At 43.5% G+C, this 23,955-nt stretch overlaps 1 protein-coding gene across 2 annotated transcripts in view; it reads left to right on the top strand.

Annotated features, from left to right (window-relative positions):
* ZC2HC1A (zinc finger C2HC-type containing 1A) overlaps positions 1 to 23,057 on the top strand; it is a 338,183-nt gene extending 315,126 nt beyond the window's left edge. For both annotated transcript variants that reach the window (XM_085605382.1, XM_085605383.1), the window contains 2 exons: positions 7,721 to 7,822; positions 20,066 to 23,057. In XM_085605382.1, coding sequence (XP_085461508.1) covers positions 7,721 to 7,822; positions 20,066 to 20,249 — 286 coding nt within the window. In that variant the 3' untranslated portion in view covers positions 20,250 to 23,057. The remainder of the gene's footprint in view (positions 1 to 7,720; positions 7,823 to 20,065) is intronic.
* The last annotated feature ends 898 nt before the right edge of the window (positions 23,058 to 23,955 follow it).

Genomic DNA, 23,955 nt, shown 5'->3' with positions numbered 1-23,955 from the left:
CCTTCTTCTTCCCTCTTCTCCTTCTTCCCCTCTTCTCCTCTTCCTTCTTCCCCTCTTCCTTCTTCCCCTCTTCTCCTCTTCCTTCTTCCCTCTCCTCTTCTCTCTTCTCCTCTTCCTTCTTCCCTCTTCTCCTTCTCCTTCTTCCATCTCCTTTTCTCTCTTCTTCCCTCTTCTCACTTCTTCCCTCTTCTCCCCTCTCCTTCTTCCCCTCTCCTCTTCTCCTTCCCTCTTCTCCTCTCCTTCTTCCCTTTTTCCCTCTTCGCCTCTCCTCCTTCCCTCTTCTCCTCTCCTCCTTCCCTCTTCTCCTCTCCTCCTTCCCTCTTCTCCTCTCCTCCTTCCCTCTTCTCCTCTCCTTTCTTCCCTCTTCTCCTCTCCTTTCTTCCCTCTTCTCCTCTCCTTTCTTCCCTCTTCTCCTCTCCTTTCTTCCCTCTTCTCCTCTCCTCTCTTCCCTCTTCTCCTTCTCCTTCTCCTTCTTTCTTCCCTCTTCTCCTTCTCCCCCTCCTTCCCTCTTCCCTCTGCGCCTCTCTTTCTTCCCTCTTTTCTTTTCTTTTTCGTAGCCCCAGTTGTGTGTTCTCTGTGGTTCATGTGCCTTCAGGTCCTTTTGGTGGGACTTTGGTGCTGTTGGACCAGCCCCCTTTTTTGCCTTGTGGTTTTGACTAAGCCGTGTAGGTCCTGAGTTTGGGCCTTCTGTCTTTTCATTCTTGGCTGATTGGTAAGCCATCTGCGTTTTTTTTCTCCGCGGGATCTTCTGTTTGTCCTCGGCTGCGGAAACTTTTTCCTAAGAGGGTACCCATGTTCTGGGCCATAACATGCCTATATGGGGTAATGGTCGCTGTTGTATAGCTTTATCATGTGCTGGGGAGATCTAGTCGCCCTTCGGACTTCTGCTGTATGTGGCGTCACGGTATGTCGCAAGTGCGATCTTCCTGCTGGTGGTTTTGGAGTGGCTTGCGTTGCGCCCCAGGCCTTCCGCCTCCTGTGTCACGGGCTAGTTAGGCCTGCTGTCTACAGCCTCCGTTGTCGCGGTTTTGCGCTTTTGTTATTTCTTTTTTTTTCCCTAGTTCCTCTTCCTTCGGGGGTCAGTGTGTGCAGGCCCCTCCCGTGGAGCGTGTCCAGGCCTCTGCCTTTGGCTGACGTCTAATTGGTCCTGGGTGCACTGTTCAGTGGTGTGGTCTGCTGCTGGCTCTCATGCCAGTGCATGCCTGTCTGTTCTGCTACACCATTGTGGCCTTTGACGTTTTCTCTTGTGCCTTTCTATTTCCATCTGCACTTTGGCGGTGGAGCCGTCCCTGCCTTGTCCACTGCTTACGGCTGGGGTTTGTTCAGCTCTCTTCTGTCCCTGTGTCTGTGTTTCTTCAGGGGGGCCCTGCCTCCGGTTCTACCTCTTCGTCCTAGGACTTGAGGTGGTCCTTGTATTCTTTGAGGCTTTTCGGGCGCTGTCTGCCCCTGCTGGGTGTTGGGCAGTTCTCCTTTGGTGGGACTTAGGATATCCTGGCCTTTCCCTTCTTGTCCCTGTGACATGTCCCCTGCTGAGGGGGAGAGGGGGGGGGTCTCTCGCAGGCCCTCCTCCCTTCTGGGTATGGCTAGGGTATCTATTCTACGTTAAGGAATCTGCGGCTAGTAGTCTCTATCAGATGTACAAGTTACTTACTTCGGTAACGATGTATTTGGTAGAGAAGATTCTAGCCGCAGATTCCTTCACGACCCGCCCTTCCTCCCCATTCTGCGAGGACCCTCTGCTTGGGTTTCTGCAGTTGCCTCCCTCTGGGTGACTTGTCTTCTGTGGGTGTCCTCTTCGTTTTCTTCCGGTCTGGCATCCCTCCAGCTGGTTTCTCTCCAGCGTGAGGGCCTACTTTTGCTCTTTCCCTCTGTTGTTGGAGTTTCTGATCCCCTCCCGGTCTTCTTCGTTAGGGGTTCTTTTACCTGTCCTTTGACTGCCTACTCAGAGGTTATGGCCCTCCTTGGTACTGTAGTCTGCGGATGGATTACCTGTCCTTTGACCGCCTACTCCTTTCTGCTGTTGCTTGTCTGTTCCGGGCTTGTGGCCCTTCCCCTTGTGGTTGCAGTCTCTCTCCCTCTCTTACCCCCCCCCCCCCCCCTCTCCCCTTTAACATGCTTGTGCCTCCGGGAGTGCTCTTGCCTTGGCTTGCAAGGTGGTTACACGGAGTGGTGCTCTGCTCTTTTCCTGCTCTGGCCTGCTGTTGTCTCCTTCTGATGCTTTGGTGACACCTGGTGATGTGTCTCACCTTTCGTTTCTCTCCATTTTGTTTCTCTGTTTTTTTCGCATACTGTTCCCATGCTCTCCTCAGTTTTGTTGTGATGGCTCCGCGTTGTGGCACGGAAAAGTTCTCCGAAGCAAACTGACGTCAGCGCGCCGGGGTTGGGCTTATGTGACCTCGCTGACGTCGTGATGTTGTGCTGCAATTTAGCACCAGTAGCACAAGCAATGTTGAAAATCAGCGCAAACGAAACCATTTGGTGCACAAGTCGCATATGAGTTGCATCAGCTCAATCAAATCTACTCGGATGACAGTAAGTTTGCTCGAGAAGGAGCCCTCTGAATGTGACCATCCGCATTAGAAAATTGCTCAGGGAAGCCATTTCTCGAGCCTTGCGAAAAACAATTCCACCACATAGCAATTGGTGGAATTTGGCCGGAACGCCGCGTTACAAATGTAACGTGGGTTTGCCAAAGTCTGCCAGTTTCACAGACGCCCACCCCTAGTAATTGATTCATTTGTAAGATCTAAGGGCGGTTGAAAAGAGACCCCAGTCTCTTGGGTTTTGTTCTCCAAGTATATTTTGAAGCATGAATCCTTTTATTCTGCCATGTAGTCGCTGGGTCAAGAATTGTCTTTTTCTATTTTTTTTTTTTTTTTGGCTGTCGACCACCATTTGGTAGTATTTTCATCCCCTGTATGATGTCAGAAGGCGTCCTGGAAGTTCCTGTGCGTAGTCGCCATCTTCAGATTTTTTTTCCGCCATTGAGTCTGTAGGCACAACGGAGAAGCTCCAAAAGTTTTTCGAAATGGCAAACTTTTAAAGAAAAATCGATCGAATAGCTGAAGACTGTGAGAGAGACGACGACAAGAAGACAGGAGAAAAGAGAAGCCCCGCAGGTTCCATCCACTTGGTCAGAGAATGAAGGCAGTGAGGGTCATGGAAATGTATTTATTTTCGATTCTGCCTCAGCTGCCGCCACAGGTTCACCCAGAGATCCCCATGAGGTCTGCAATCTGTCTCCTAAAAGATCACAAGAACTAAGTCTGTGAGGCCTGCTCTGCGTTGGTACTTAAGACCCGAAACGTTGATGAGAGCGGTTGGAACACTACACCACCATGACCAGCATTCAGACTCCATTGTGTGGACTTCAACACTGTGCTAATGCTGTTAATTGCGTACCCTTGTGAACCTATTCACAAAACGGATCTCCAATCACTCTCTCTTCTGGTTGCAATCACATCACTACCTAGAGTGAGTGAGCAAGCTTCAAGCGCTAACAGTACAGGAACCCTACCTACAAATACACAAGGACAAGTCGGTTCTCAGAATCAACCCGCAGTTTCTGCCCAAAGTAGTGACCCACTTTCATGGCATCCAAAGCATACAGTTTCCAACTTTCTTCAGAGAACCTAAAACACTTGTGGAAAGAGCCGTACACACATTGGATGTAAAGAGGGTTTTCATTCACTATCTGCAAGAAACAAGAGTTTTATAAAGGAATCCAGTTGTTTGTCTCCGTTGCCAAGGCAAGCAAGGGTTTCCCAGTAACTAAAGAAACAATCTCAAGATGGATAGTAGAGACAATACAGACTTGCTATGCCAGGGCGGGGATGACACTGCCAACATGCCCTAGAGCCCACTCAGCAAAGAAAAAGGGTGCAACACTGGCGTTCTTTAACCTCTCCAGTGCCACGCCCTTTCCCCGCCCTGTGCCGGGCGTTGCATTAGCGGGCGGGGTTCATGACGAGATAGTCTCGTCATGGGCACAGCGCAACCGCGCTCCATGACGAGACCATCTCGTCATGGGCACTGAAGCGGCTAAACATCCCCATTGACACAATCTGCACAACTGTGTTATAGGCATCACCACACACCATTGCAAAACATTGTGTGGGCATTCAAATTAACAAAGAAGCAAAGGTGGGACAGAAAGTACTACAACACCAGTTTGCTAACACTTCCTCATGTCAACTAACCAACCTAGGGGGGAAGGATACCGCTATGTAATCTAAAACACCGCATGTGAATACGTACAAGTATTCGTGCTGCAAAATGAAATGGATGGCGAAATCATGCACAGTATCTAATTCCATAAAACTCTTCAAGCTGCAACACTACTCCTGCTGGTAAGCAACCATTTTGTTTTAAGGTTGGGTTGAGCCATCATCATCAGAGATTTCTTTTAAACTCCCTGAAATCAAATCATTGTTAAAGCATTGCTGTGGAGTTGTATTGAAACAAAATAGCAAGAATAGCCCTGAAACCTCTGCTTCTTGTCCTAAGCCTCCGACAAGACTGCTTCTGTGAGAAATAATAAACATTTGATCTGAACCTCTGTTGGCTGTGGGTTTGTTCTTCTGGAGTTTGGCATCACCCGGTGTGCCCAGCTCAATCAGTTTTGACAGATGTGTTTCCTTGTAGTGCATTATATCCAGGTAGTGCGGTGAATGACAATTTTTAATAATCTTTGTCGGTAAGTGATGTTAATGAGGACCACGGACGTAAAGATGTTTGCAAAGAGCCACATTTAGTTTGGCAGACGGTAATGCAGCTCATGTTTTCAGTCACGTAGTCAGAAGAAACATTGCATTTCATGAATGTTGAGTTGTCAGAAAGAAACATAATAACGTTATGAGGTCACTGAGAAACTGCTGGACTTACGTTGATTATTTGGTTTTGCTATTTTATCCAGTTTTAAAATCAAGAAATAAAAAAGAAATCATAGAAATTCTTTGTGGCAGACATAATCCTCGTCCAATTGCCTATCTCATTTATCTAGACCGCGGCATAACCCATTCTGTTGTTAATAATAAGCGAAGGTTAAGGGGAAAACCCTGTGCAGTCTGAAGGTCTGTGTTGCCTGACTTTAAGAGCCTCTGGTTTCCCCTCTCGCTCAATAACTATACAGTTTTAAACCCGTTTGCTAACCCAACCGCCTCCTGAGAGCTATGTGCATGTTAGGCACACGCTTAGCAATTGCTCAGAAAAAGGTTTTGAATACATGTTCTCGCTCTTTGTGCCACACAGACCCAGTCTTGCACCTGTTCAGGTTGTTGAGAGGCACCATCCTGTTAATGTGCTCTAAGCCTTCGGTGTAAAATGCCACAGAAAACCACTTTAGATGGTGTGGGAGCCGAATCCGTCAGAGAAGCACTGGCACAAAGGGTGAAGAAGGCCTAAGGCGATCCGCCCGAAAGGTTCTTGCACTTACTTTTTCCTCTTTTGCAGCTAAGTTTACACTGGTGTACCCTCTCTTGCATGTGTGTGTAGAAAGATGGGGCTTCGCTCAGCTTTGTATATTGGCACATTGAGCACTTCAGGTTGAAGCTCTTGTCTTAAATATGGCAGGCGCTCAGCACTCCGCACAGTCTGCTTCCTCCCATTTATGGGACTACTGCGGTGGTGCTGTAGTGGGAGCATCTCTTGAGGACATGCAGAGAAGACAGCAACTTTTATCTGCCATCAAGCCTTTCAAGAACTCTGCAGCTTTGGAGCTACATGCCCACAGAGGAACGCCCAAACTGAGGCAACCCACCCAAGCACTACATCGCATTTATTTCCTACATTCACTTGTGAGAGACTACATGGTCTTCCCACTTCAGGTTCTGGTGTAAAGAACTGTAACCTGTAATACCTGCCACCAATTTTTCATCATTCCGTGGCCTGGCTGTTGGGATAATAAACAACCACAGCACGGAGATCGCATTCCTTGCCTCGATGACATCCACTCCCTCCACAACTTGGGCGAGAACGCAGCCCTCATCCTACTGGACCTCTCGCCTGTCTTCTACACAGTCTCCCACCGCACCCTCGCCGGCATCCATGACCAGGCACTGTATTAGATCCACTCCTTCCTCTCTGGTCGAACTCAGTGAGTCATGCTACCCCTGTTCCTCTCAGAACCTACAGAGACCAGCTGCGAAGGTTTCCTCCCTGAGCCTCACCCTTTTTAACGGCTACATGGCCCCCCTCGCAGCCATTGTCAGAAACCATGGACTCAACATTATCTCCTACGCTGACGACACCCAGCTGATCCTCTCCCTCACCAACAAACCCAAAACCGCCAGATCCACCTTCCACAGCGGAATGAAGGCTGTTGCTAACTGGATGAGAGCTAACTGCCTCAAGTTTAACTCGAACAAGACTGACGTACTCATCCTGGAACCCACCCCTTCAGCCTGGGACAACTCTTGGTGGCCAGCCGCTCTGGGATTCTCTCCGACGGACCACGCACGCAACCTCCGCATCATACTGGACTCATTGTTCACAATGAACTGCCAAATCAGCGCTTTTTCTTCAGCCTGCTTCTAAACTCTCCGCCTGCTTCAAAAGACATTCAGATGGATCCCCACAGAATCCAGAAAGGTGGTCATGCACACACTCCTCACCAGCAGACTCGACTACAACAACGCATGCTATGCCGGTGCTACCCAGAAACAGCTCAAGAAACTACAGAACGTCCAAAACGCCGCAGCCAGATAGGTCCTCGACATCCCCTGCTGCAGCCATATCACGCAAATTCTTTGACAACTCCTCTGGCTCCCAGTCAACAAAAGAATCACCTTTAAGCTCCTCACACATGCCTACAAAGCTCTCCACAACGAAGGACCAGCTTACCTGAACCACCGTCTCGCATTCTACATACCCACAAGACAACTCTGGTCCGCTCAACTCGCCCTAGCCTCTGTCCCCAGGATCCACAAGACCAGAGCTGGAGGAAGATCCTTCACCTACATTGCTGCCAAGACCTGGAACTCCCTGCCCCTTCACCTCCAGGCAATCTGTGTCGCTGACCCAATTCAAGAAGGACTTCAAGACCGGCTCTCTAACACCCAGAAGGACTAGCAGTCCCAACCCCCCAAACCCCCCCCCCCCCTCGCCCCACCAGCAATGAAAGAAGTGTCACTTACAGTGACTCCTATTTTCCATTGGGGTCTTGAACTCTGTTTAGGAGCAACGTACTAAAGGAAGAACTGTCCGTGAGCTCCTGACATATGGTTACTCACTACTGTAATATTCCAGGTAGATCAGAATTGTGGAAGGTTGACCAGGAAGAGCGTAGCGCATGTGACCTCCGCTCTGTGGCTTAAAATGTGAAACGTATTAACTGCTGGAATAGCATTGTCAAACTGAAAGATAATAGCTGTAAACGGTTTACCTCTTTCCCTGGTTCTCTATGATTTTCCCATTTAATCATGAATTCGCCATTTATGCTGTTATTGGATAGCTTTACAATACCTTAATAGTATTGAACAAACCACACATGCTCCATGAGCAAACTCTCTCTCTGCAAATTAAGCTAGAGCTTGATACAATGGGTACAAATTCATGTTTCGTAGGTCATCAAAGAACAGTTAGCACTTTGGAACAATTACGTACTTGCTTATTTTTCCTTGTGAACATGTTGGTTTTTTTCAGACGTAATATTTGTTAAACATGGAAATGACTACTAATTAGGTGTCAGAGAGTAAGATGTATTTGTTACTTTTCTTTGCAGAAACTCCATGAAATCTCGAACACCGCCTAGCATGGTTAGAAACCCGACTTCTGTGTCTGCTGCAAATAAAAGTAAAACCTATAATGCAGACAATTATGCAAGGTAAATAATTTTATTTTAACCTCATGTTAATATTCAACGGAAGCTAAAGATCTCTTAGGTGCCGATTAATCCATGGGATTTTTGTTAGCTTAAATGTTTATTTTTCGGTCAGAACCGAATTCTACTTTATAAATGGACACATCTTGTCCCTTTTTTGGGCAATATGTTCCTGGTTAATATTCATCTCGTACTGATGTAAAGTAACTAGAGATGTTTATTAAAAGGAGGGACATCTGAGTTTTAAATTAAAGAAACTGATAGCCAATACCTAGAATACATCAGGTAAACTAGCTTATCATATCAGAGTAAATTGCTCCTGAAAATGAAATAGCTGTGCTCATGGGAAATATCTGGGTCCTCTACTTGAAATGTTATTCATTTATGTGGACTGCCCAGTTTGAATTCTTGATGAAGCCTGGCTGATGAGGGGTGTTGCCCCGAAACCGGTCCCAGGATGCTTATTTCTGGTCCAGTGAAGACCTGGCCTGGCAGCTGTGGCTGCCTGTTACCATGGGGAACAGGGTCAAGACTGATTTGCATATAGCTGGTTCTAAACTGGAATGGCGTGGCAAGCAAAAAAACGATGGATTTAACCCAGATCTGTGACTGGGGGTAAATGTTGGAATAATTCCGCATTCCGTCCATCATCTGTTCTTTTTGGATAAGATACATAAGTAGTGGTGGCAAACCACTGATTTAAAATCGTTTAAAGGGGTTTACAGCCACACTGCGAGGTGACCGGGATATCCACATTGCGAATGCAAATGAGTCGGAGTGCAAGGTTATGTCAGTTTACCTAATTTGAATCTGCCAGCACATATTACTTGCCCATCTCTGGTAGCCAGTAAGAAGCAGACAAAGCTCGTTGTCACCACGCGCACCACAAGGAAGATATCTGTTTTGGAAGTTTAGAGCTTAAGTCAACTACATGCCACCCGCATACCTTCTGTTAACGGTTCTTAAACCCTTATCCTGTGCCACCCGCATACCTTCTGTTAACAGTTCTTAAACCTTTATCCTGTGTCTCTTTGGTCTCCAATGCTTGTGGACTTTCATAGCACCTTCAATCGGCATAGATGGAAAATTCACAGCTGTGACCTTGAATCAAGATTGCACAATCTCTTTTTAGGCATACCAGCTGCACATCATTTTTCTTTAGATATTTGCACTCCCTCAGTAATCTTGTTTGATTTAATTTTTAACTGTATTTTGCATGCCACCCCGAGATTAGACTACCAATCAGCATAGTTGAGGACCCGCATGCTAAATGGTGGCCTGAGTATGAGGGGATCACCTAGTGGTCCGTGCTCTATGCCCTCATTCTGATAAAGCCTTTTGGTACCTCTGTCATGTGCCTGAGTTAGGCCTGGTAGGAAATAGTTCCACTAAGAAGGGGGACCCCCGATTATTGATAAAGGGCAGGTTAGCGGGGGGAAAGTCAAGAACCAAACAGGAAGAGAGCCTGCCCAAATAAGTTTTAGAGGGTCATCAATAGGATCCCAGAATAATAAAAGACAGTCCGGAACAGACAGTCGCAGTTAATCAATCACTTTATTTTTTATATGTTTTGAATAGATTAGATGTAGAGTATAGTAAAAAAATATTTTCTCATATTCAATCATACAAATACAAAATCAATATCAGCAGATAGTACAAACAAATAGGAGAAACATATAACATTAGTATCATCAGTACATATTATCAAGATACGAGGTCCCACATAATCAGTCACGCAAAATATAGTTCAACCATGCTAGCAACCATTCACATTCACACATTCACAATTGAAACAATCTAGAACAGCATCAGTGAGAATCATAAGCCACATGATGGTAGGATGGAAGATTACATAAACCATCCACGAAGTGTCAGGTGGAGAGATCCAACAACCTAACAACTTAGGCGCCAACGCACGTTTCGGTGTCTAGCCCCAGTCGGGGCCACACCTTCATCAGGGCGAAGATGATCAAACAGCACAGGGACCAACAGACAAACCTAAGGTCACAAAAAGATATATAGTCAACAATACAGCAATTTGCTAAAACATGAATTGGTTGACATTAAATTAATAATTAGAAAGCAAGTGTCGGAACCGGAAACATCAGAATATATAGAGATATTTCTTTTTAGTTAATAAAAGGAAGCGGCCAACCAGCCCAATAAAATGTGGAATGGGGTGCGCCCAAAGATTAGAAGGTCATATTCCAAAAAATAGAACATCGCAAAGGGTCCGATCATATTTCCTGGGAACAGGATTCAGTGCCAAGGTGAGGCCATCCCAAGCAATAAAGAACCCAATGTGATAAAGTTCAGATCTATATAGAGATGAGACAGAAGAAATTCCATAAAGAACCCAGAATATAAAACCTTTTTAAGTGAGCTTCACCAATGAGTAAGTGAGGATACACGAGAAGCATTAAATAGGCAAAAAGGCGGAGGATCAATACCTATCGGGAGAGAGCCGAGGAGTTATTTTGTATATATATATCGATATCGTCGAGATGGTAGGCAGGGAGTGACGAACTCGTTCCGCTCCACCGGAAGGTAAACTAAGTAAAATAAATTAAATTGAAATAAAATAATACACAAAAGAAAAATACCCTTAAATTTAATTTGACTATGAGACAGAACAATATCCAAATTGTTAGGTAAAGACTAAAGAAGCGAAGTTGGGCGGGCCACGAGGCGCTAAAAAAGAACATTCATACAAGCAATCAATAACTCATATAGACACTTATATAGGTATTCACAAAACCATGCCGCCACTTATACACTAACATACAAACATTTACACAGTTTAGTCACTAGTCTGCAGTAAGATACATTTAATGACTCACTTATAGAGTCAGTTACGCACCAAAGAAAATCATACATTTACACACTTGTACACCCACTCATTCTTCAACAGGCCTTTCCCTATATATATTAAACATATTAAAATTGTTCAGAAACACATACTCAATGGATGATGTCATCAGTGATGTCATCAGTGATGTCACTGACCATGTCATGAGTGATGTAATATGTGACGTCATCAGCAGTGGATTGCGGGCGTGCGAGTTATAGTTAGCTGAACTAACTATAACGGGGGAATTTCATTGGTTTTTTACAAGTGAATTGTCCAGCTAACTATAACATGTGTGAAACCTATGGTTTTTTCAGTGAATTTGCAAGGTTTTTTTAAATGCTAATTCCGAACTATAACGTGTGTGAAACCTATGGTTTTTTTTTGTGAATTTCAAATGTTTTTTAAATACTAATTCCTAACTATAATGTGTGTTAAACCTATGGATTTTTTATTTAATTTTGCACGGTTTTGCTTATTTTTATTTTTATTTTTTTTGCATTTTTTTCCGTGCGCGTACGGTAAGCTGACGTTATGCGTACGTCACGTACGTATCACGTAAGCGCACCGTCCTTATGACGTACGGTGCGTTTTTGTAATACGTACGCGACGTACGCGTACACGCATGCGCGTTGCGCGGAACCAACGTCGCGCTTACGCGGGTGCGTGTAATGCGCATGCGCGAGTGCCGTCATACGTACGCGCCCCGTAAGCGCTCCGTAAGCGTTACGTTTGCGCAGCACGGTAGGTCATGTGACCCACAAGGAACACTTTTCATTGGTTTAAACTACTTTCAGTTCCAGAAACTTCAAACACCACACCCATTCCCCTCATTACTGATTGAGATCCCTTAGGAGAAGGAGCTGGATTGACATTGGGATACAATGGCAGAACAGCAGAGCTCTTCTGAGAGTGAGGCCAGCAGCACCACCATGATCCAGAGAAGGAGGAAACAAAAGACTTCTTTTGTATGGGAGTATTTTACTTTTCCAGAGGGGGAGAAAAAGGTGAATGCTCAATTGGTCACTTGCACACTTTGTGGCCGTGTTTTATCTAGAGGAAATCCAAGGAAGAAATATTCCTTTGGAAATCATTCTATGAAAAGACACCTGCAGGATAGACATCCCAGGACCTTTGCTCGACATACTGGAGAAAACTCTTCAGTAAGTCACCAGAGCCCAACCTCAGATGCTCAGCCGAGTACATCATCGGCAGCTCAGCTGAGCCCTTCCTCTGAGGTGGGAGTATCACCTTCTTCTTTTCCTGTGGACATTAACCCTCGATTTGGGAGGGTTGAAATGAGGTGTACAAGATGTGGTGGTCATATTGTTTATGGGGAGATCAGTCTTCTCCTTATTAACAATAAGATAGACCAGCATGTTTGTAGACGCTTATAATATTCCCATTCTTTCTTTCCTCTATCCCTGTATTAACCCAACGGCTCTTATAAGAGCCAACCTTACCTCACAATTTTTTTTATTTTTTTTTTAAGCTTTCCTTTTTGCAAATTTTTTTTTGCCGTGCGCGCACGGTACGCGTAATTCCGCGAATTTCGCGGAATTTCGCAGTTTACACCGTGGGCGTACGCTACACGCATTCGGCGATTTTTTGAAAAAATAAATAAATTTCATTTTTGCCCTTGAGGGTCCTTCTGGGACCCCCTGACCAAGGCTAGGGGGTCAGGAACTGTCGAGCCTGCCCCCTTTTCACATTATCCACCTTTTTTTATTCACCCCCCCTGACAGTGCGAGTGACAAAATGGCGGCCGACACTTCCTCCTTTCTTCCGATTCGAATGTTTACTAAGATCTAACAGCCAATCAGATGTGAGCTCGCGCACGCCACCGTACGCGCACGGTAAGCGCACTGTAAGAGCACCGTAAGCTGCCACAGATATATATATATTGATTTAAATGCTATTTTCTCAGAATCTACTGAACAGATTTACACCAAACCTACAAAAGGCACTTCCTTGACCTGGGGACTACCTCTCTGCCAAATTTCATTAAATTCTGTTCAGCCGTTCGGGCTGTAGCTCTGTCTAAAGGTCCTATGGAAAAATGCATGGGGAAAACGTGTTTTGGGACCCCCCTTTTATCTCAGCCCCCGCTTGACGAATCCCCGCGAGACTTTCAGGGTAGGAGCGGAGCGTAGCGCCCCACCTATTTTGAAAAATTCGCGAGGATTCGACGACCGGCGCCAAAGTTATTCAAAATAGAATGTTGCGGATTTCCTATGGAAACGTGGTCCTAACTATAACTACCTACTGGCGACCGCCAGTAGGTAATATATATATGAAATCATTCCGTCGCCGCACTCTGTGGAAGGGGACCCCTTCTCACTTAGAGAAGTCCGGGCGGCCATAATAGGCTTGTCAACTGGAAAGGCGCCCGGTCTTGACGGCCTTCCTGGCGATCTCTATAAACAGGAACCGGACATATGGGCCCCTTATCTCCTACTGTTATTCAATGCGATTCTAGGGGGCATGGAGGTCCCCTGTACTTGGCTTGGCGCAGAGGTGGTCCCGATCTTTAAAAAAGGCTCGCCCCTGCTCCCATCCAACTACAGGCCCATCAGCCTAATAGATGTGTCGCAGAAACTCTTCGGGAGGCTCATTTTAGACCGTTTACAGAACTGGATAGACGAAGCTGCTGCCATGAGTCCCTATCAGGCAGGTTTTAGGAAAGGTGTATCCACCATGGATCAAATTTTCCGCCTCAATCTTATTTATTGGAGAACAGCACTTGTCGAGGGCGGCAGCTTGTACACAGTATTCGTGGACCTGCGGGCCGCCTTCGACTTGGTGCCCAGATCCAAACTCTGGAGTGTTCTGTGTGACCTGGGTGTCCCACCAGAAATCCTGGCTATTTTGATCAAACTGCACCAGGATAACTTTGCGAGGGTCAGATGTGGCAGGGCGGGGGGTTTAACTGAAAGATTCCCCGTTGACAGGGGGGTAGTCGCTCATCTGTCTAAGCTCAAAGACATTGATGCCCCCAAATTGAATGGCAGCAGGGTCCCCGCCATAATGTTCGCGGATGACACCCTGCTGCTGTCCAAATCCCCCATGGGTATCCAACGGACAGTGGATGGGTTTTTGGAATTTTGTACTGAGAGGGGCTTAGAAATCAACGCCTATAAGACAAAGTTTATGATTCTAAACCCTACCCCCTCATCACGCCCAAACCCTCTCCTGGGTACGGTGCGACTGGAGAGGGTTTCCACATTTGAATACCTTGGGGTAACCCTGAACGAGAAGATGACATGGAGCACACACACGAATAAGGCAAACCTGAAACTAACGCAGAAAGTGGGGGGCATCTCAAGGATGATGGGCAAATCCATATATCGCCCACTCGGCCCAATAATACAGATTTATAAATCTCAGGCCCGAGGATCAGTTGTCTATGGGGCAGAGCTTTGGGGCCATGTTCCTGTAAAAAATTTAACATCAACAGAGAATACATTTCTCAGGCAACTAGTGGCCCTCCCCTCTAGCACCCCACTGTTTCCCCTGAGATTAGATCTAGGACTAAGGCCAATCGCTGAGGTCTTAAGTTTGAAGCCCCTAGCTTTCTGGCGACGAATATGGAGTAGCCAGGACCTCAGTGACTACAGATGCGAGCTCCAGGAGTTCCTGGCCTTACCAAACGCCAATAACATTCCCTGGCTAAAATATATAAGGAGCACTTGTGAAGGTCTAGGCCTCCCGGAACTATGGACTGACCCTGCTAATTCCAGTAGGAGGATCTCTCGAAAGGCACTCACACAACTTTACTTTCAATCAAAGTTGACCACTGATATAGCAAATACACGTGCAGGATCTTTGACCCATACATTTATTCAACTGAAAGATTCTTATCATTTGGAAATTGTATTAGATGGGATGGGTCCTGTGTTGACAAGAAAACTTTACTTACAGTGGAGGTATGGCTCCCTACCTTTGAGGGCTTTCACTAGTTCCTGGTCCTGTACTTCTACAACAGACCAGTGCCCTGCCTGTATACATTCCCGGGAGAGTGATTTGCACGTGGTCCTTTTTTGCAAAGCCTATCGAAGAGCAAGGAGGTATTGGCTCTTGCCCATTCTTAAGAATATGGGCTTTAGGAATTACCGCCCTGCATTCAGAATCCTTAAAACTGACCTGTCACCCCCGACTGTTTTCGCTGTGGCAAAATATCTAACGACCATGTGGCATGTTCGGTCCCGCATTTTGAAAGTGGGGGCTATTGTATGATCCTTAAGATACTGGTTTATTAATTTTTGTCTTCTTTATGCTTCACTCATGGGCTTTTTCTGTTCAAAATTCAATTGTAAATGAATTTGTCTAGTGTATTGGAAAATTTTATTTTTAAACAATTGTTATACATTTGTATCTTTGATGATCAAGATGATCGAGAATAAAGATTATTGATTGATATATATATATATATATATATATATATATATATATATCCAAAACTCACTCTCTTCTGAATGAGTCTGACACAAACGCAGGATTTTCAACAACTGGATTTATTTCAGAAATTCATTTCAGCGCGTGGTCTGCATGATTCTCGAAACCCCGTGGCAGACGCGTTTGAGCCGCATAAGCTTTCATCAGTGCCTCGTTTCAAAATCAGTTCTTACACCTGGAGCTGTTTAAATAACGTGGTGGTATTGTAGCCACTCCCTTGGCAAGATGTTTATCGGCTCCTCCTCTGCTGCGTTGCAGTGTTCCTCGCGCTGACCTTGGGCTCAAAGCATGCTGGTAACTGTAGTGCGATGTGGTGACCCATTCAGTGAGGGGCTTCACCATACACCAAGTGGTGTCCCAAGTGCTGTTGGCATCATAACTCCACTCACCACCAGCCTCGAATCCCAGGAGAACAGGTATTTATCTTGAAACCAGTTGATTCCCCTGTAGTCCAATCTACAGCCTCTCTCCCCGTGCAGAAGGTGAAACCAAATGGTAATATATCCGCTTGAGGGTGTGACGCGGTGTAGTTTAATACGCAAGTCCAAAAATTGCTGGCTTCACGCGTCACTCCAGATCGAGAGGGGGTGTCGGAGACCAGTGCCCGCTTACTGGTCGAAACATAAAACCGAAACTCACTCTCTTCTGAATGAGTCCGACACAAATGCAGGATTTTCAACAACTGGATTTATTTCAGAAATTCATTTCAGCGCGTGGTCTGCATGATTCTCGAAACACCGTGGCAGACGCGTTTCAGTCGCATACGCTTTCATCAGTGCCTATAGATATATATATATATATATATATATATACGATAGTGCACTGGGTGAGGCAGGCGCTATACGGTCCACAGGGGCAAGGGCCGGGGTGGTGTGTACGGCCCGATTCCCAACTTTATAATCAAGACAAGTAGGAGCTGCAAATAAATAAGATGCAAGCAAAAGAATAAACACGTTTGTGATATGGCTACCAAACACAGTTGCCGACTTTGGTCCTAGGGAACCTCGGTTCGAGTGTCTGCATCGGCTGTATTAAACAAGGCTGCAACAAATAGTTTGAGATAGAGCAGAGACAGTTATCGGACGCCCTAAGCCAACGAGCTTGGCGTCCATGAGGAAAGAGTCTGCACGCTTCAAAGGAGGCAGAGTAAACAAAACATTAATGCTTTTCACAACAAGGCCACCTTTTCCAACAAAAAACGAGGAGCACTTACAAAGCGTGAAAGACCTGTGCAGCTGGTAACAGTGACGTGGGAGGGAACCAAGCTGTGTCTGGGGCTGCAATGCCCAGACAGGAGGAGCGACCATCGCACACTGTAATGTGTGATGGCCAACCAAAATGTTCACCGAGTGATTTCGCCAGAAAGAGAGCTAAACACAAAAAAGGAGGGACTTTTATAGAAACGTGCCAATAACAATCCAGCATTTCTGAATGCCACAGATAGCAACCAATGGCAATTGGTGGGTATGCCAAAGCCCATAGAAGAGGATACAACAGGTCTTCCAGACAGCACAAGCGCTGTCGAGGCTCGACCTAAAAACGACATATGCTTGGGCGTGGTTGAAATTTTAGTGATCATACTGATGTAGAGATCATCCTTGAGCTATGAACATCACACAGTTGTACATCACCACCAATAATGGGAGAATCTAGAAAGCAGTGGTTGCTGATTGATGAGCTTTTTCCACAGTTACCTCTCCAGGTTTCTTCATCTGCCGTTCCCTTGATTTAGCAGATTATTAGTGTTGGCACAGAGCTGGCATGCAATGTATTGTATTCCCTCTAGCCGTAGGCCTGCAGGCTGCTACTTTGACACAGTTTAGTTGTACCGCATTCGGAGGTCACAGAATATGTGCATGTTTTCAATCTCATCCTCTATACCTCCCTTGCTACAGTGGCTTTAGTTAAATATTTTCTGATGCTGTGCTCTGTGATAAGCACCTGTACTCCTGCAAAAATGAACCTTTTATTTTGCAAATGTCAAAATGTGTGGTAGGACAATTTAGGCTTAAAGAGCTGCATGGTTTTTAATGTGTCTGATGCTTTTCCCACGCATTGAAAGAAGAGGAACTAAGGACATAAGAATGTTTGCTTAAGTTCTTAAACTGTTTCAGACTGTTAACATAGCTCGCTCATTCAACTTCCTGTCCACAAACCGCTTTTTGGGATCTGCATTTGCATATTATCCTGGTAGATAGACGAAAAGCAGTGCACTGAAATGGAGTGTGGCTGTTGAGCACCTTAACACTTGTTTGTGCCGTTTCCCTGTTTGCGGACTGTGTTGTTTAGCTTCCTGCTGTGACTATTGTCTTCTAGATAGTTTGAGCCCTGTGTACTGTATTTAAAATTATGACTATTTCTATTTCCAAACTGTCATGACCAACGTTCCCTCTAATTTGTGTCCTCGAGATGTGATATTGAATGCACCTTCAATACCACATCTCGAGGACACATTCAGTGCGCTGCAGCCAAGGCTGGCTGCACTGAAGATAAACAACATCGCAACATCCAAGCACGTGCAGTGTGCAAGCTATCAAGATCAATGTCAAAGCAAGGGTGCCACAGACTGTAATGCAAACTAGAAACAAATTATGTTGCCTCTGAATTTCCATTGAAAGACCCCCATTCCCGGGGAAAGGTAGTCTCCCTGCACCCCTGGCACCGGTGCAACTGTATCTTGTGCCCTAATTATTCTATCAATCCTCTTTGTTTGCGATCTCCATGCCTCTTATTTCCTCCTCTCACCTTTTCTAATCCCAATCCCTTCTGTTCTATTTCTATCTCATCACTTGCCCTTATCTCTTTTCTCTTTTTGTTTGTCTTTTCTCCTTGCTCTTCCCAAAATTCCTCAATGTCTGCCATCTTGCTGTCCTCCTTCCTTTCCGCTGTCCTTCCTAATCCTGCCTCCTCTTTTCAATCTACATCCTACCCTTCTCTCTTTTCCAAACTCCCTCTGATCTCCTTGTCCTCATTCATTTCTTTTCGTTCCTTCTCTTTCTTGCTTATTCACTTTTTTCTTATCTCTCTGCACTCAAATCTCCCTTCCTCTCCATCTTTGTTATGTCTATCATTTCTACTTTTCTACTTTCCTATTCTGTACCTTTTCTTTACTTCCAATTCCTGTTATCTTTTCTTTACTCTCCCATCCACAGTACAACAACATTTGCTGGGCATTTGTCATTGAGTAGACCACAAATCGTCTTAATATTATTGATTAGTATCAGTCTAAAGTTTCTGGTTCAAATGTACTAACAGCTAGTTTAGTTGTACATTAGTGGCACAAATCCATCACACAGTGTTGTGGTGGGATTTACTTTCCAACACAAATCATGATTTGCATTGGAAAGTTGCTCAAAGTAACGCAAAGTAGATTTGTGCCCTACATTATGCTACTATTCATCAAGGGGGCATACCGTGGGTGGTACATGAGCCTTCCCATGCACCCAACCGTGAGTTTTGAGTAAAATCCTTAACTACCTATATTTGTAGACCGGGATGTGTGCCAAAAATGTATGTCACCTCGTGGCGGGTTTAATAGCAAAGAAATTGTTACGTCTCCATATTTTTCAAATGTTGCATGTGCGTTGCACTGTACAGCACACGCCCAAGGAGGGAAAATTCTTAAAGGTTAGACTATAAAGGTTCCCTTTCAGTACAAAACCAATGCATGTCAGAATGCACACTTTCGTACTATGATGCAAGGCAGAGGTGGGCTTACCAACAAATTATTAGGGAGAGCCGAGCGAGAATTCCTGACCCCTATCCACCTGCCTCCCCCACCCACCCTGTTGATGCTGTTAGGGAACTAAGTGGAAAATCAGGAGTCACATGCAAGTAGCCTAGATATTCTTATTATAGACGGTGCAACATTATAGGCTATTAAAATAAACAAAATAAATGTTTTTGTGAATTCAACTCTCATATTTGAAGGTGCTCTTGTGTAATAATGAGCAAAAAGGAGGCTCCGTGAAAAAGTATTTGCCCATGAAAGAGTTTTATTAACTATGCTCCCAGTAGGTTGCACATGCGGCCACAGGGAACATAGGTCATAACTGACCCTGTGGTAAGGCAACTGTTTGTGTACAGATAAGTAAGAGCGAAGGATATATTTCGCTCACCTACTGCTACTATACAAAATAATATCTGCTTTGTTGTTGTTTTTTTCCTACCTGTCTGTTACTACAAGACATTTTCTTGACGGATAACATGCAATATAACCTTCAAATATTTTGATAGGAAAGTGATATGAAAACAAAATTTGAAGTTTAACGGTAACATGGATTCAATTTCGGTGTAATTGTATTCCAAAAGACGTATACATTTCAGTTGTAAATTACCACCCTTCCCACCGTTCTAACCTTTACCATCCAATTGCCGCTTAAAAGGACGGGAGGGATAAAACAATGGTTGTTACCAAAAGAATCATTTGTGTTTGATTAGATTTCCATAGTACTTTACCAATTAAAAGAGGTCCAGCAAATCATTGGGCCTTGTAGGAGCATTGAACCAAGTAATAGTTTGAGGGAGAACATTTTCAGAGAGGTGAACCTTGATCTCCAGGTTTGGAGTTGGGAGGTGGGAGTGAGCTGCACACTGGTGACACAGGGATACACTTTGTCTGGATTTTGGATGTGAGAACTCTGGGCTAATTGTGTTGCTGCAGCACTTATGGAGACTACAGGCTGATACTTTAGCTGAAAAATGGGAGTGGGACTTCTGCACATTTTTATTATGATTAGGTAAGTCTCCACCAAATACTGGCAGGCTAGCCACTGAAAATTAAATCATTCATTTCAAGGTTGTTTCCCCATTAATTCTCATTAATGTGTGTGTTGTTACCAGAAAGAAACTCGCAGTTATCAAAAATAGGGTCCTTTTTAATTATGTGTCCTACATTTTTTCATCATAGACATAAACTTTAAAACTTTTCTTTGAATTTTCAGGTTGGATGGAAACACAGGTTTCGAGTTTGGTGACTGCTCACCCTCAATTAATGGCGGAAGTAGGAAAAACTGCAAAAATGGACCTATACAGTCATCGAAATTCTGCCATGAATGTGGAACTAAATACCCAGTAGAGTTTGCAAAGTTCTGCTGTGAATGTGGAGTACGAAGAATGGTTCTGTGAACACTTTTCCATGAACAGCGAGCATGTGCTCTTTTCCGTTTTTTTGCCTGGGAAGCAAGAGGTCTCGTGTATATTGTAATTTATATTGCAAGCATTTGGAATTGAACTGCACATACTGTAGAATTACTTATGTCAACGTGACATATACATCTATATATTCACATTACATCACAAGTTTGGTATATACAATGAATTTCCAAATAATATAACGAAGTCTGTTTAGCTCATATCACATTTAATGACGACACCCAGTTTTGTAAAGGAAACGTTTTGGGTGTATTGAAGTTGGTTGCCTTGCAATAGGTGTTTAGCAAATTAGTATTCTATATTTTCAGGGAAATATAGTAATTAATGGAATGATAACACTTGGCCCTTCTTCGGGTGATAACCTGGTACGGTTGCTATAGTTCTGTCACCTACACATTTACTTCGAAGTGGGTCTATGGTTAAATTGAACTACCAGCATTAAATTGTAAAGCAAGAATTCTGGACAGTCTTTGAAGAGAATTCATTCCTTACATGTAAAATCATCTGTTTCTTGCTAGTGTGCTGGCAGGTGTAGGTTATTGTGCCAACGGGTACAGATAAATGTACAGGAAAAATATTTAGAGGCAAAAATTCTCTACTGTGGATCTTTTTCTTTCTCTTGAAGGGTTAGCTAGCGGACATGATTGTACTTATTGGTGTCTCATACGTATATTTCTTCGCAAATTGCGTGTTCATTTTTACACGACTATCACGTAATCACATTTCTTGAAAAAAAAATCTTTTAGTGAATACATTGTTTTTTCTACCACAACACTTCAGTTGCTTTGTTCTAGTAGGCACAGGAGTACCAGAGGTGGCGAGCTGCTGCAAGCAGGACGAGTTGCTGAACACACAAGTCGGCGGTCATGGTCTGTTGGCTAAATTTATTGGCTGCTTCTCTGTTGCGTTTTTAGCTGATCAGCAGAGTAATGCTTAGAATTTCTTACTACTTCTATGTTAAATGATATCTATTCCAAAAAATGACAATAAACACCTCTGCAAATAGGCTTTAAAAATCGGAGGATGTTTTTGGTCCATGATAACTTTTTGCTGTTTCTTGGTTGGTGCGTGGTTGGATTTGACATTAATCATGTTCTACTTTTCATGCAGTCTGTTGAAACGTAAAACTTTTTTTACTTTGCATTCTGCATTACATGTCTTTTACACTCTATGTTCATTAATACACAGTGCAAACTACCATAATATTTAATACAAAAACACTCAACGTTTTTGTTTCTATCTTCATTTCGACTATGATGTTGTCAAGTTTCCCAAGTCGTTGCCATCTTTTTTTTATTGCATCACACATGACTTAACTTCTCCCAGGTAGTGTCTCTGCTTGTAGTTCACTCAGTCATCCAAAACATTTCCTCACACTGTTTTTTGTTCTAGTTGATCTATTGCATTTGCTTTGATATACGCACTCGCACAACACGTTTCCCTTTGTGTCCTCACACTTCCTCTTTTGCTTTTCAACTTTTCATACATTCTTCACCAATCCAGCAGAATTTTCAGACCTTCTTGTACAAGTGTCAAACAGTGCCGTGTGTTTTATGCTGATCTTAAACCTCTGTTTTATATGCATTTCAAAAGTTTACTAGTACATTTTAAGACCACATTCAATTGGGGTACCCAGCTTGCTATCAGGGAACTTGTGTATCATCTTTTAACATACCTTTTTTCTTTGATAGTTTAAACCCTGTTTTCTTTTTAGGCACTGTAGTGGTTGGCAACAGTGAGCTAGCAGATGGGAGTTCTTGACTCCTATCCTTGGCAGATAGTAATGTTGAAAATCTGTCGTTGGCAGTCTCGCACTACTCTGTCTTGTGCAACACTTGATTAATGCTCATTTCCAGTTAATTGTACAAATAATGCCAAAACTAGGGAGCTTGTCTTTTAGTTTACAATGCACAAAATGGGTGGCACGTTGGAAATGCTGAATACTGTTCATCTTGTGGGTTGAGTGAAGGAATGTACAAAAATGGAGTACAAGATTGTTGGATCCATCCTTGTGGATGGCAAATTACGAAGGTGTAGGTATGAACCTCTGTTCATGCCTCCTTTACTAGCCTAATAGTCCTGCCTGTTGGGGGCTCTGAGACCCTATTTTGGAAATTAACCTACAGAAATGCCTTGAAAGCACTGACGTTTTTAAATTGTGGATGTTAACTGTTGTTTGAATAATTTACATTTGTATTTTTTATGTCTAGTATAGATTTTCCCCAAAATTAAATTTCTATTTTGATTTGTCAGTTTATATGTTGACATTTCTGGAGTTAGATTTGAGTTTGTAGTATGTTCTTCGTGTAAACTATCACAATTAAATGTGCGTTTTTTTCCATTTACATGGACCTAATACTTCTATATGTGATAAATCAACATGTCACGTATTTATTATTTTGTAACACTATGCTTATCTAAAATATAAACTTATGGTTTTATATTTCTAATGTATGTTACATGCCGATATGAAATTTGAACAATATATTTTGAACTGTCATATGTCTTTTCACACACCAATTTACTTAGTTTGGTTTTCTGAAATGATTGTTTATTATTTTGGCATATATTGGTTATTAGAAATGCCGTAAAAGATATGGTAAAGATTTCCTACTATTTTTTTTAATGCGGCTCATCATAGTTTTTCATGTACTGAAATAATGTTGAACAGTTATTCTGTATTATTTTCAGATTGCCACCAATTTTGAAGACCTGAGAAAATAATAGAAGCCACAATATTGTGCATTCAGTCAATGTAAATAAAATAAGTTGCTGTTTTAAGTATTTTACTTAGCTATTTCCAGCTTAGTATATGGCAGGTTTGACATATTTAACTAGTGTTATGTATTACTTTTGAAATCCATATCTAAGTGAGATTTTGCTTTGTCTTAATTTTTTGTGCAGCAGACCAAACACAATATTTAAAAGCTGAAAGAGAACTCTTTAGTTTATTGAGAGATAAGACTGGTACTGGAAAATATATTCTGATAAACTGTCAATACATTAGTATTATTGGACTGGCATCACTATTATATTTAATACACATTGGAAATCACTGTAAGCATTGTCAAAAATGCACGTTATTCATTTACACCTTAACTGCTAAGGCTTTTCGATCCCAGCGCTGAGCCTTTTTTTGGCTATTTGAGGTAGTTCATGCTTAGCTCGCCATAACATTTTTTCCGCATAAGGTATCCACACCAGATTTGCACCATTTCTTTCCAACTGCATGGGGATTCTAGCGGTACCCTGAGTTTGTGGATTCCAGTTGAAGGGACTTACAAAATAGCCAAAATATAGCTACATTTTGGGTTTTATGGCAAAAAGAAGCTCTGCAAAAAAGATAAATTTTTCCCTTAAACATAGCATCAATAAAAGATTTGCTGTGCTAAAATCACCCTACCCAACTTTTGAGAACATGCAGAGTTGTATGGACAAAAAAAAAACATTTTTTGCCACTGTTTTTCCATTTTTCGAAGAGGTGCTCATTTTTAGGTCTCGCCTACGCAGCGCGTTTCCGCTGCATAGGAGGAGACCTTTAGAAATCGATTCGGTTTTGAGGCCAAAAACGTGCACGCATTGCATTACTTTGAATGGCAATGCGTGCACGTTTGTCGATTCCCTTGCGGTAGCGAGCTTTGAAGCCATCTGTTTGAAATTAACAGATGGCTTTCAAAGC

This window comes from Triturus cristatus, chromosome 5_1 (assembly GCF_964204655.1).
Source record: "Triturus cristatus chromosome 5_1, aTriCri1.1, whole genome shotgun sequence".
Classification (NCBI taxonomy): domain Eukaryota; kingdom Metazoa; phylum Chordata; class Amphibia; order Caudata; family Salamandridae; genus Triturus; species Triturus cristatus.
Note: the sequence above shows the minus strand (reverse complement) of the source record. Positions and strands in the feature narration are given on the sequence as shown.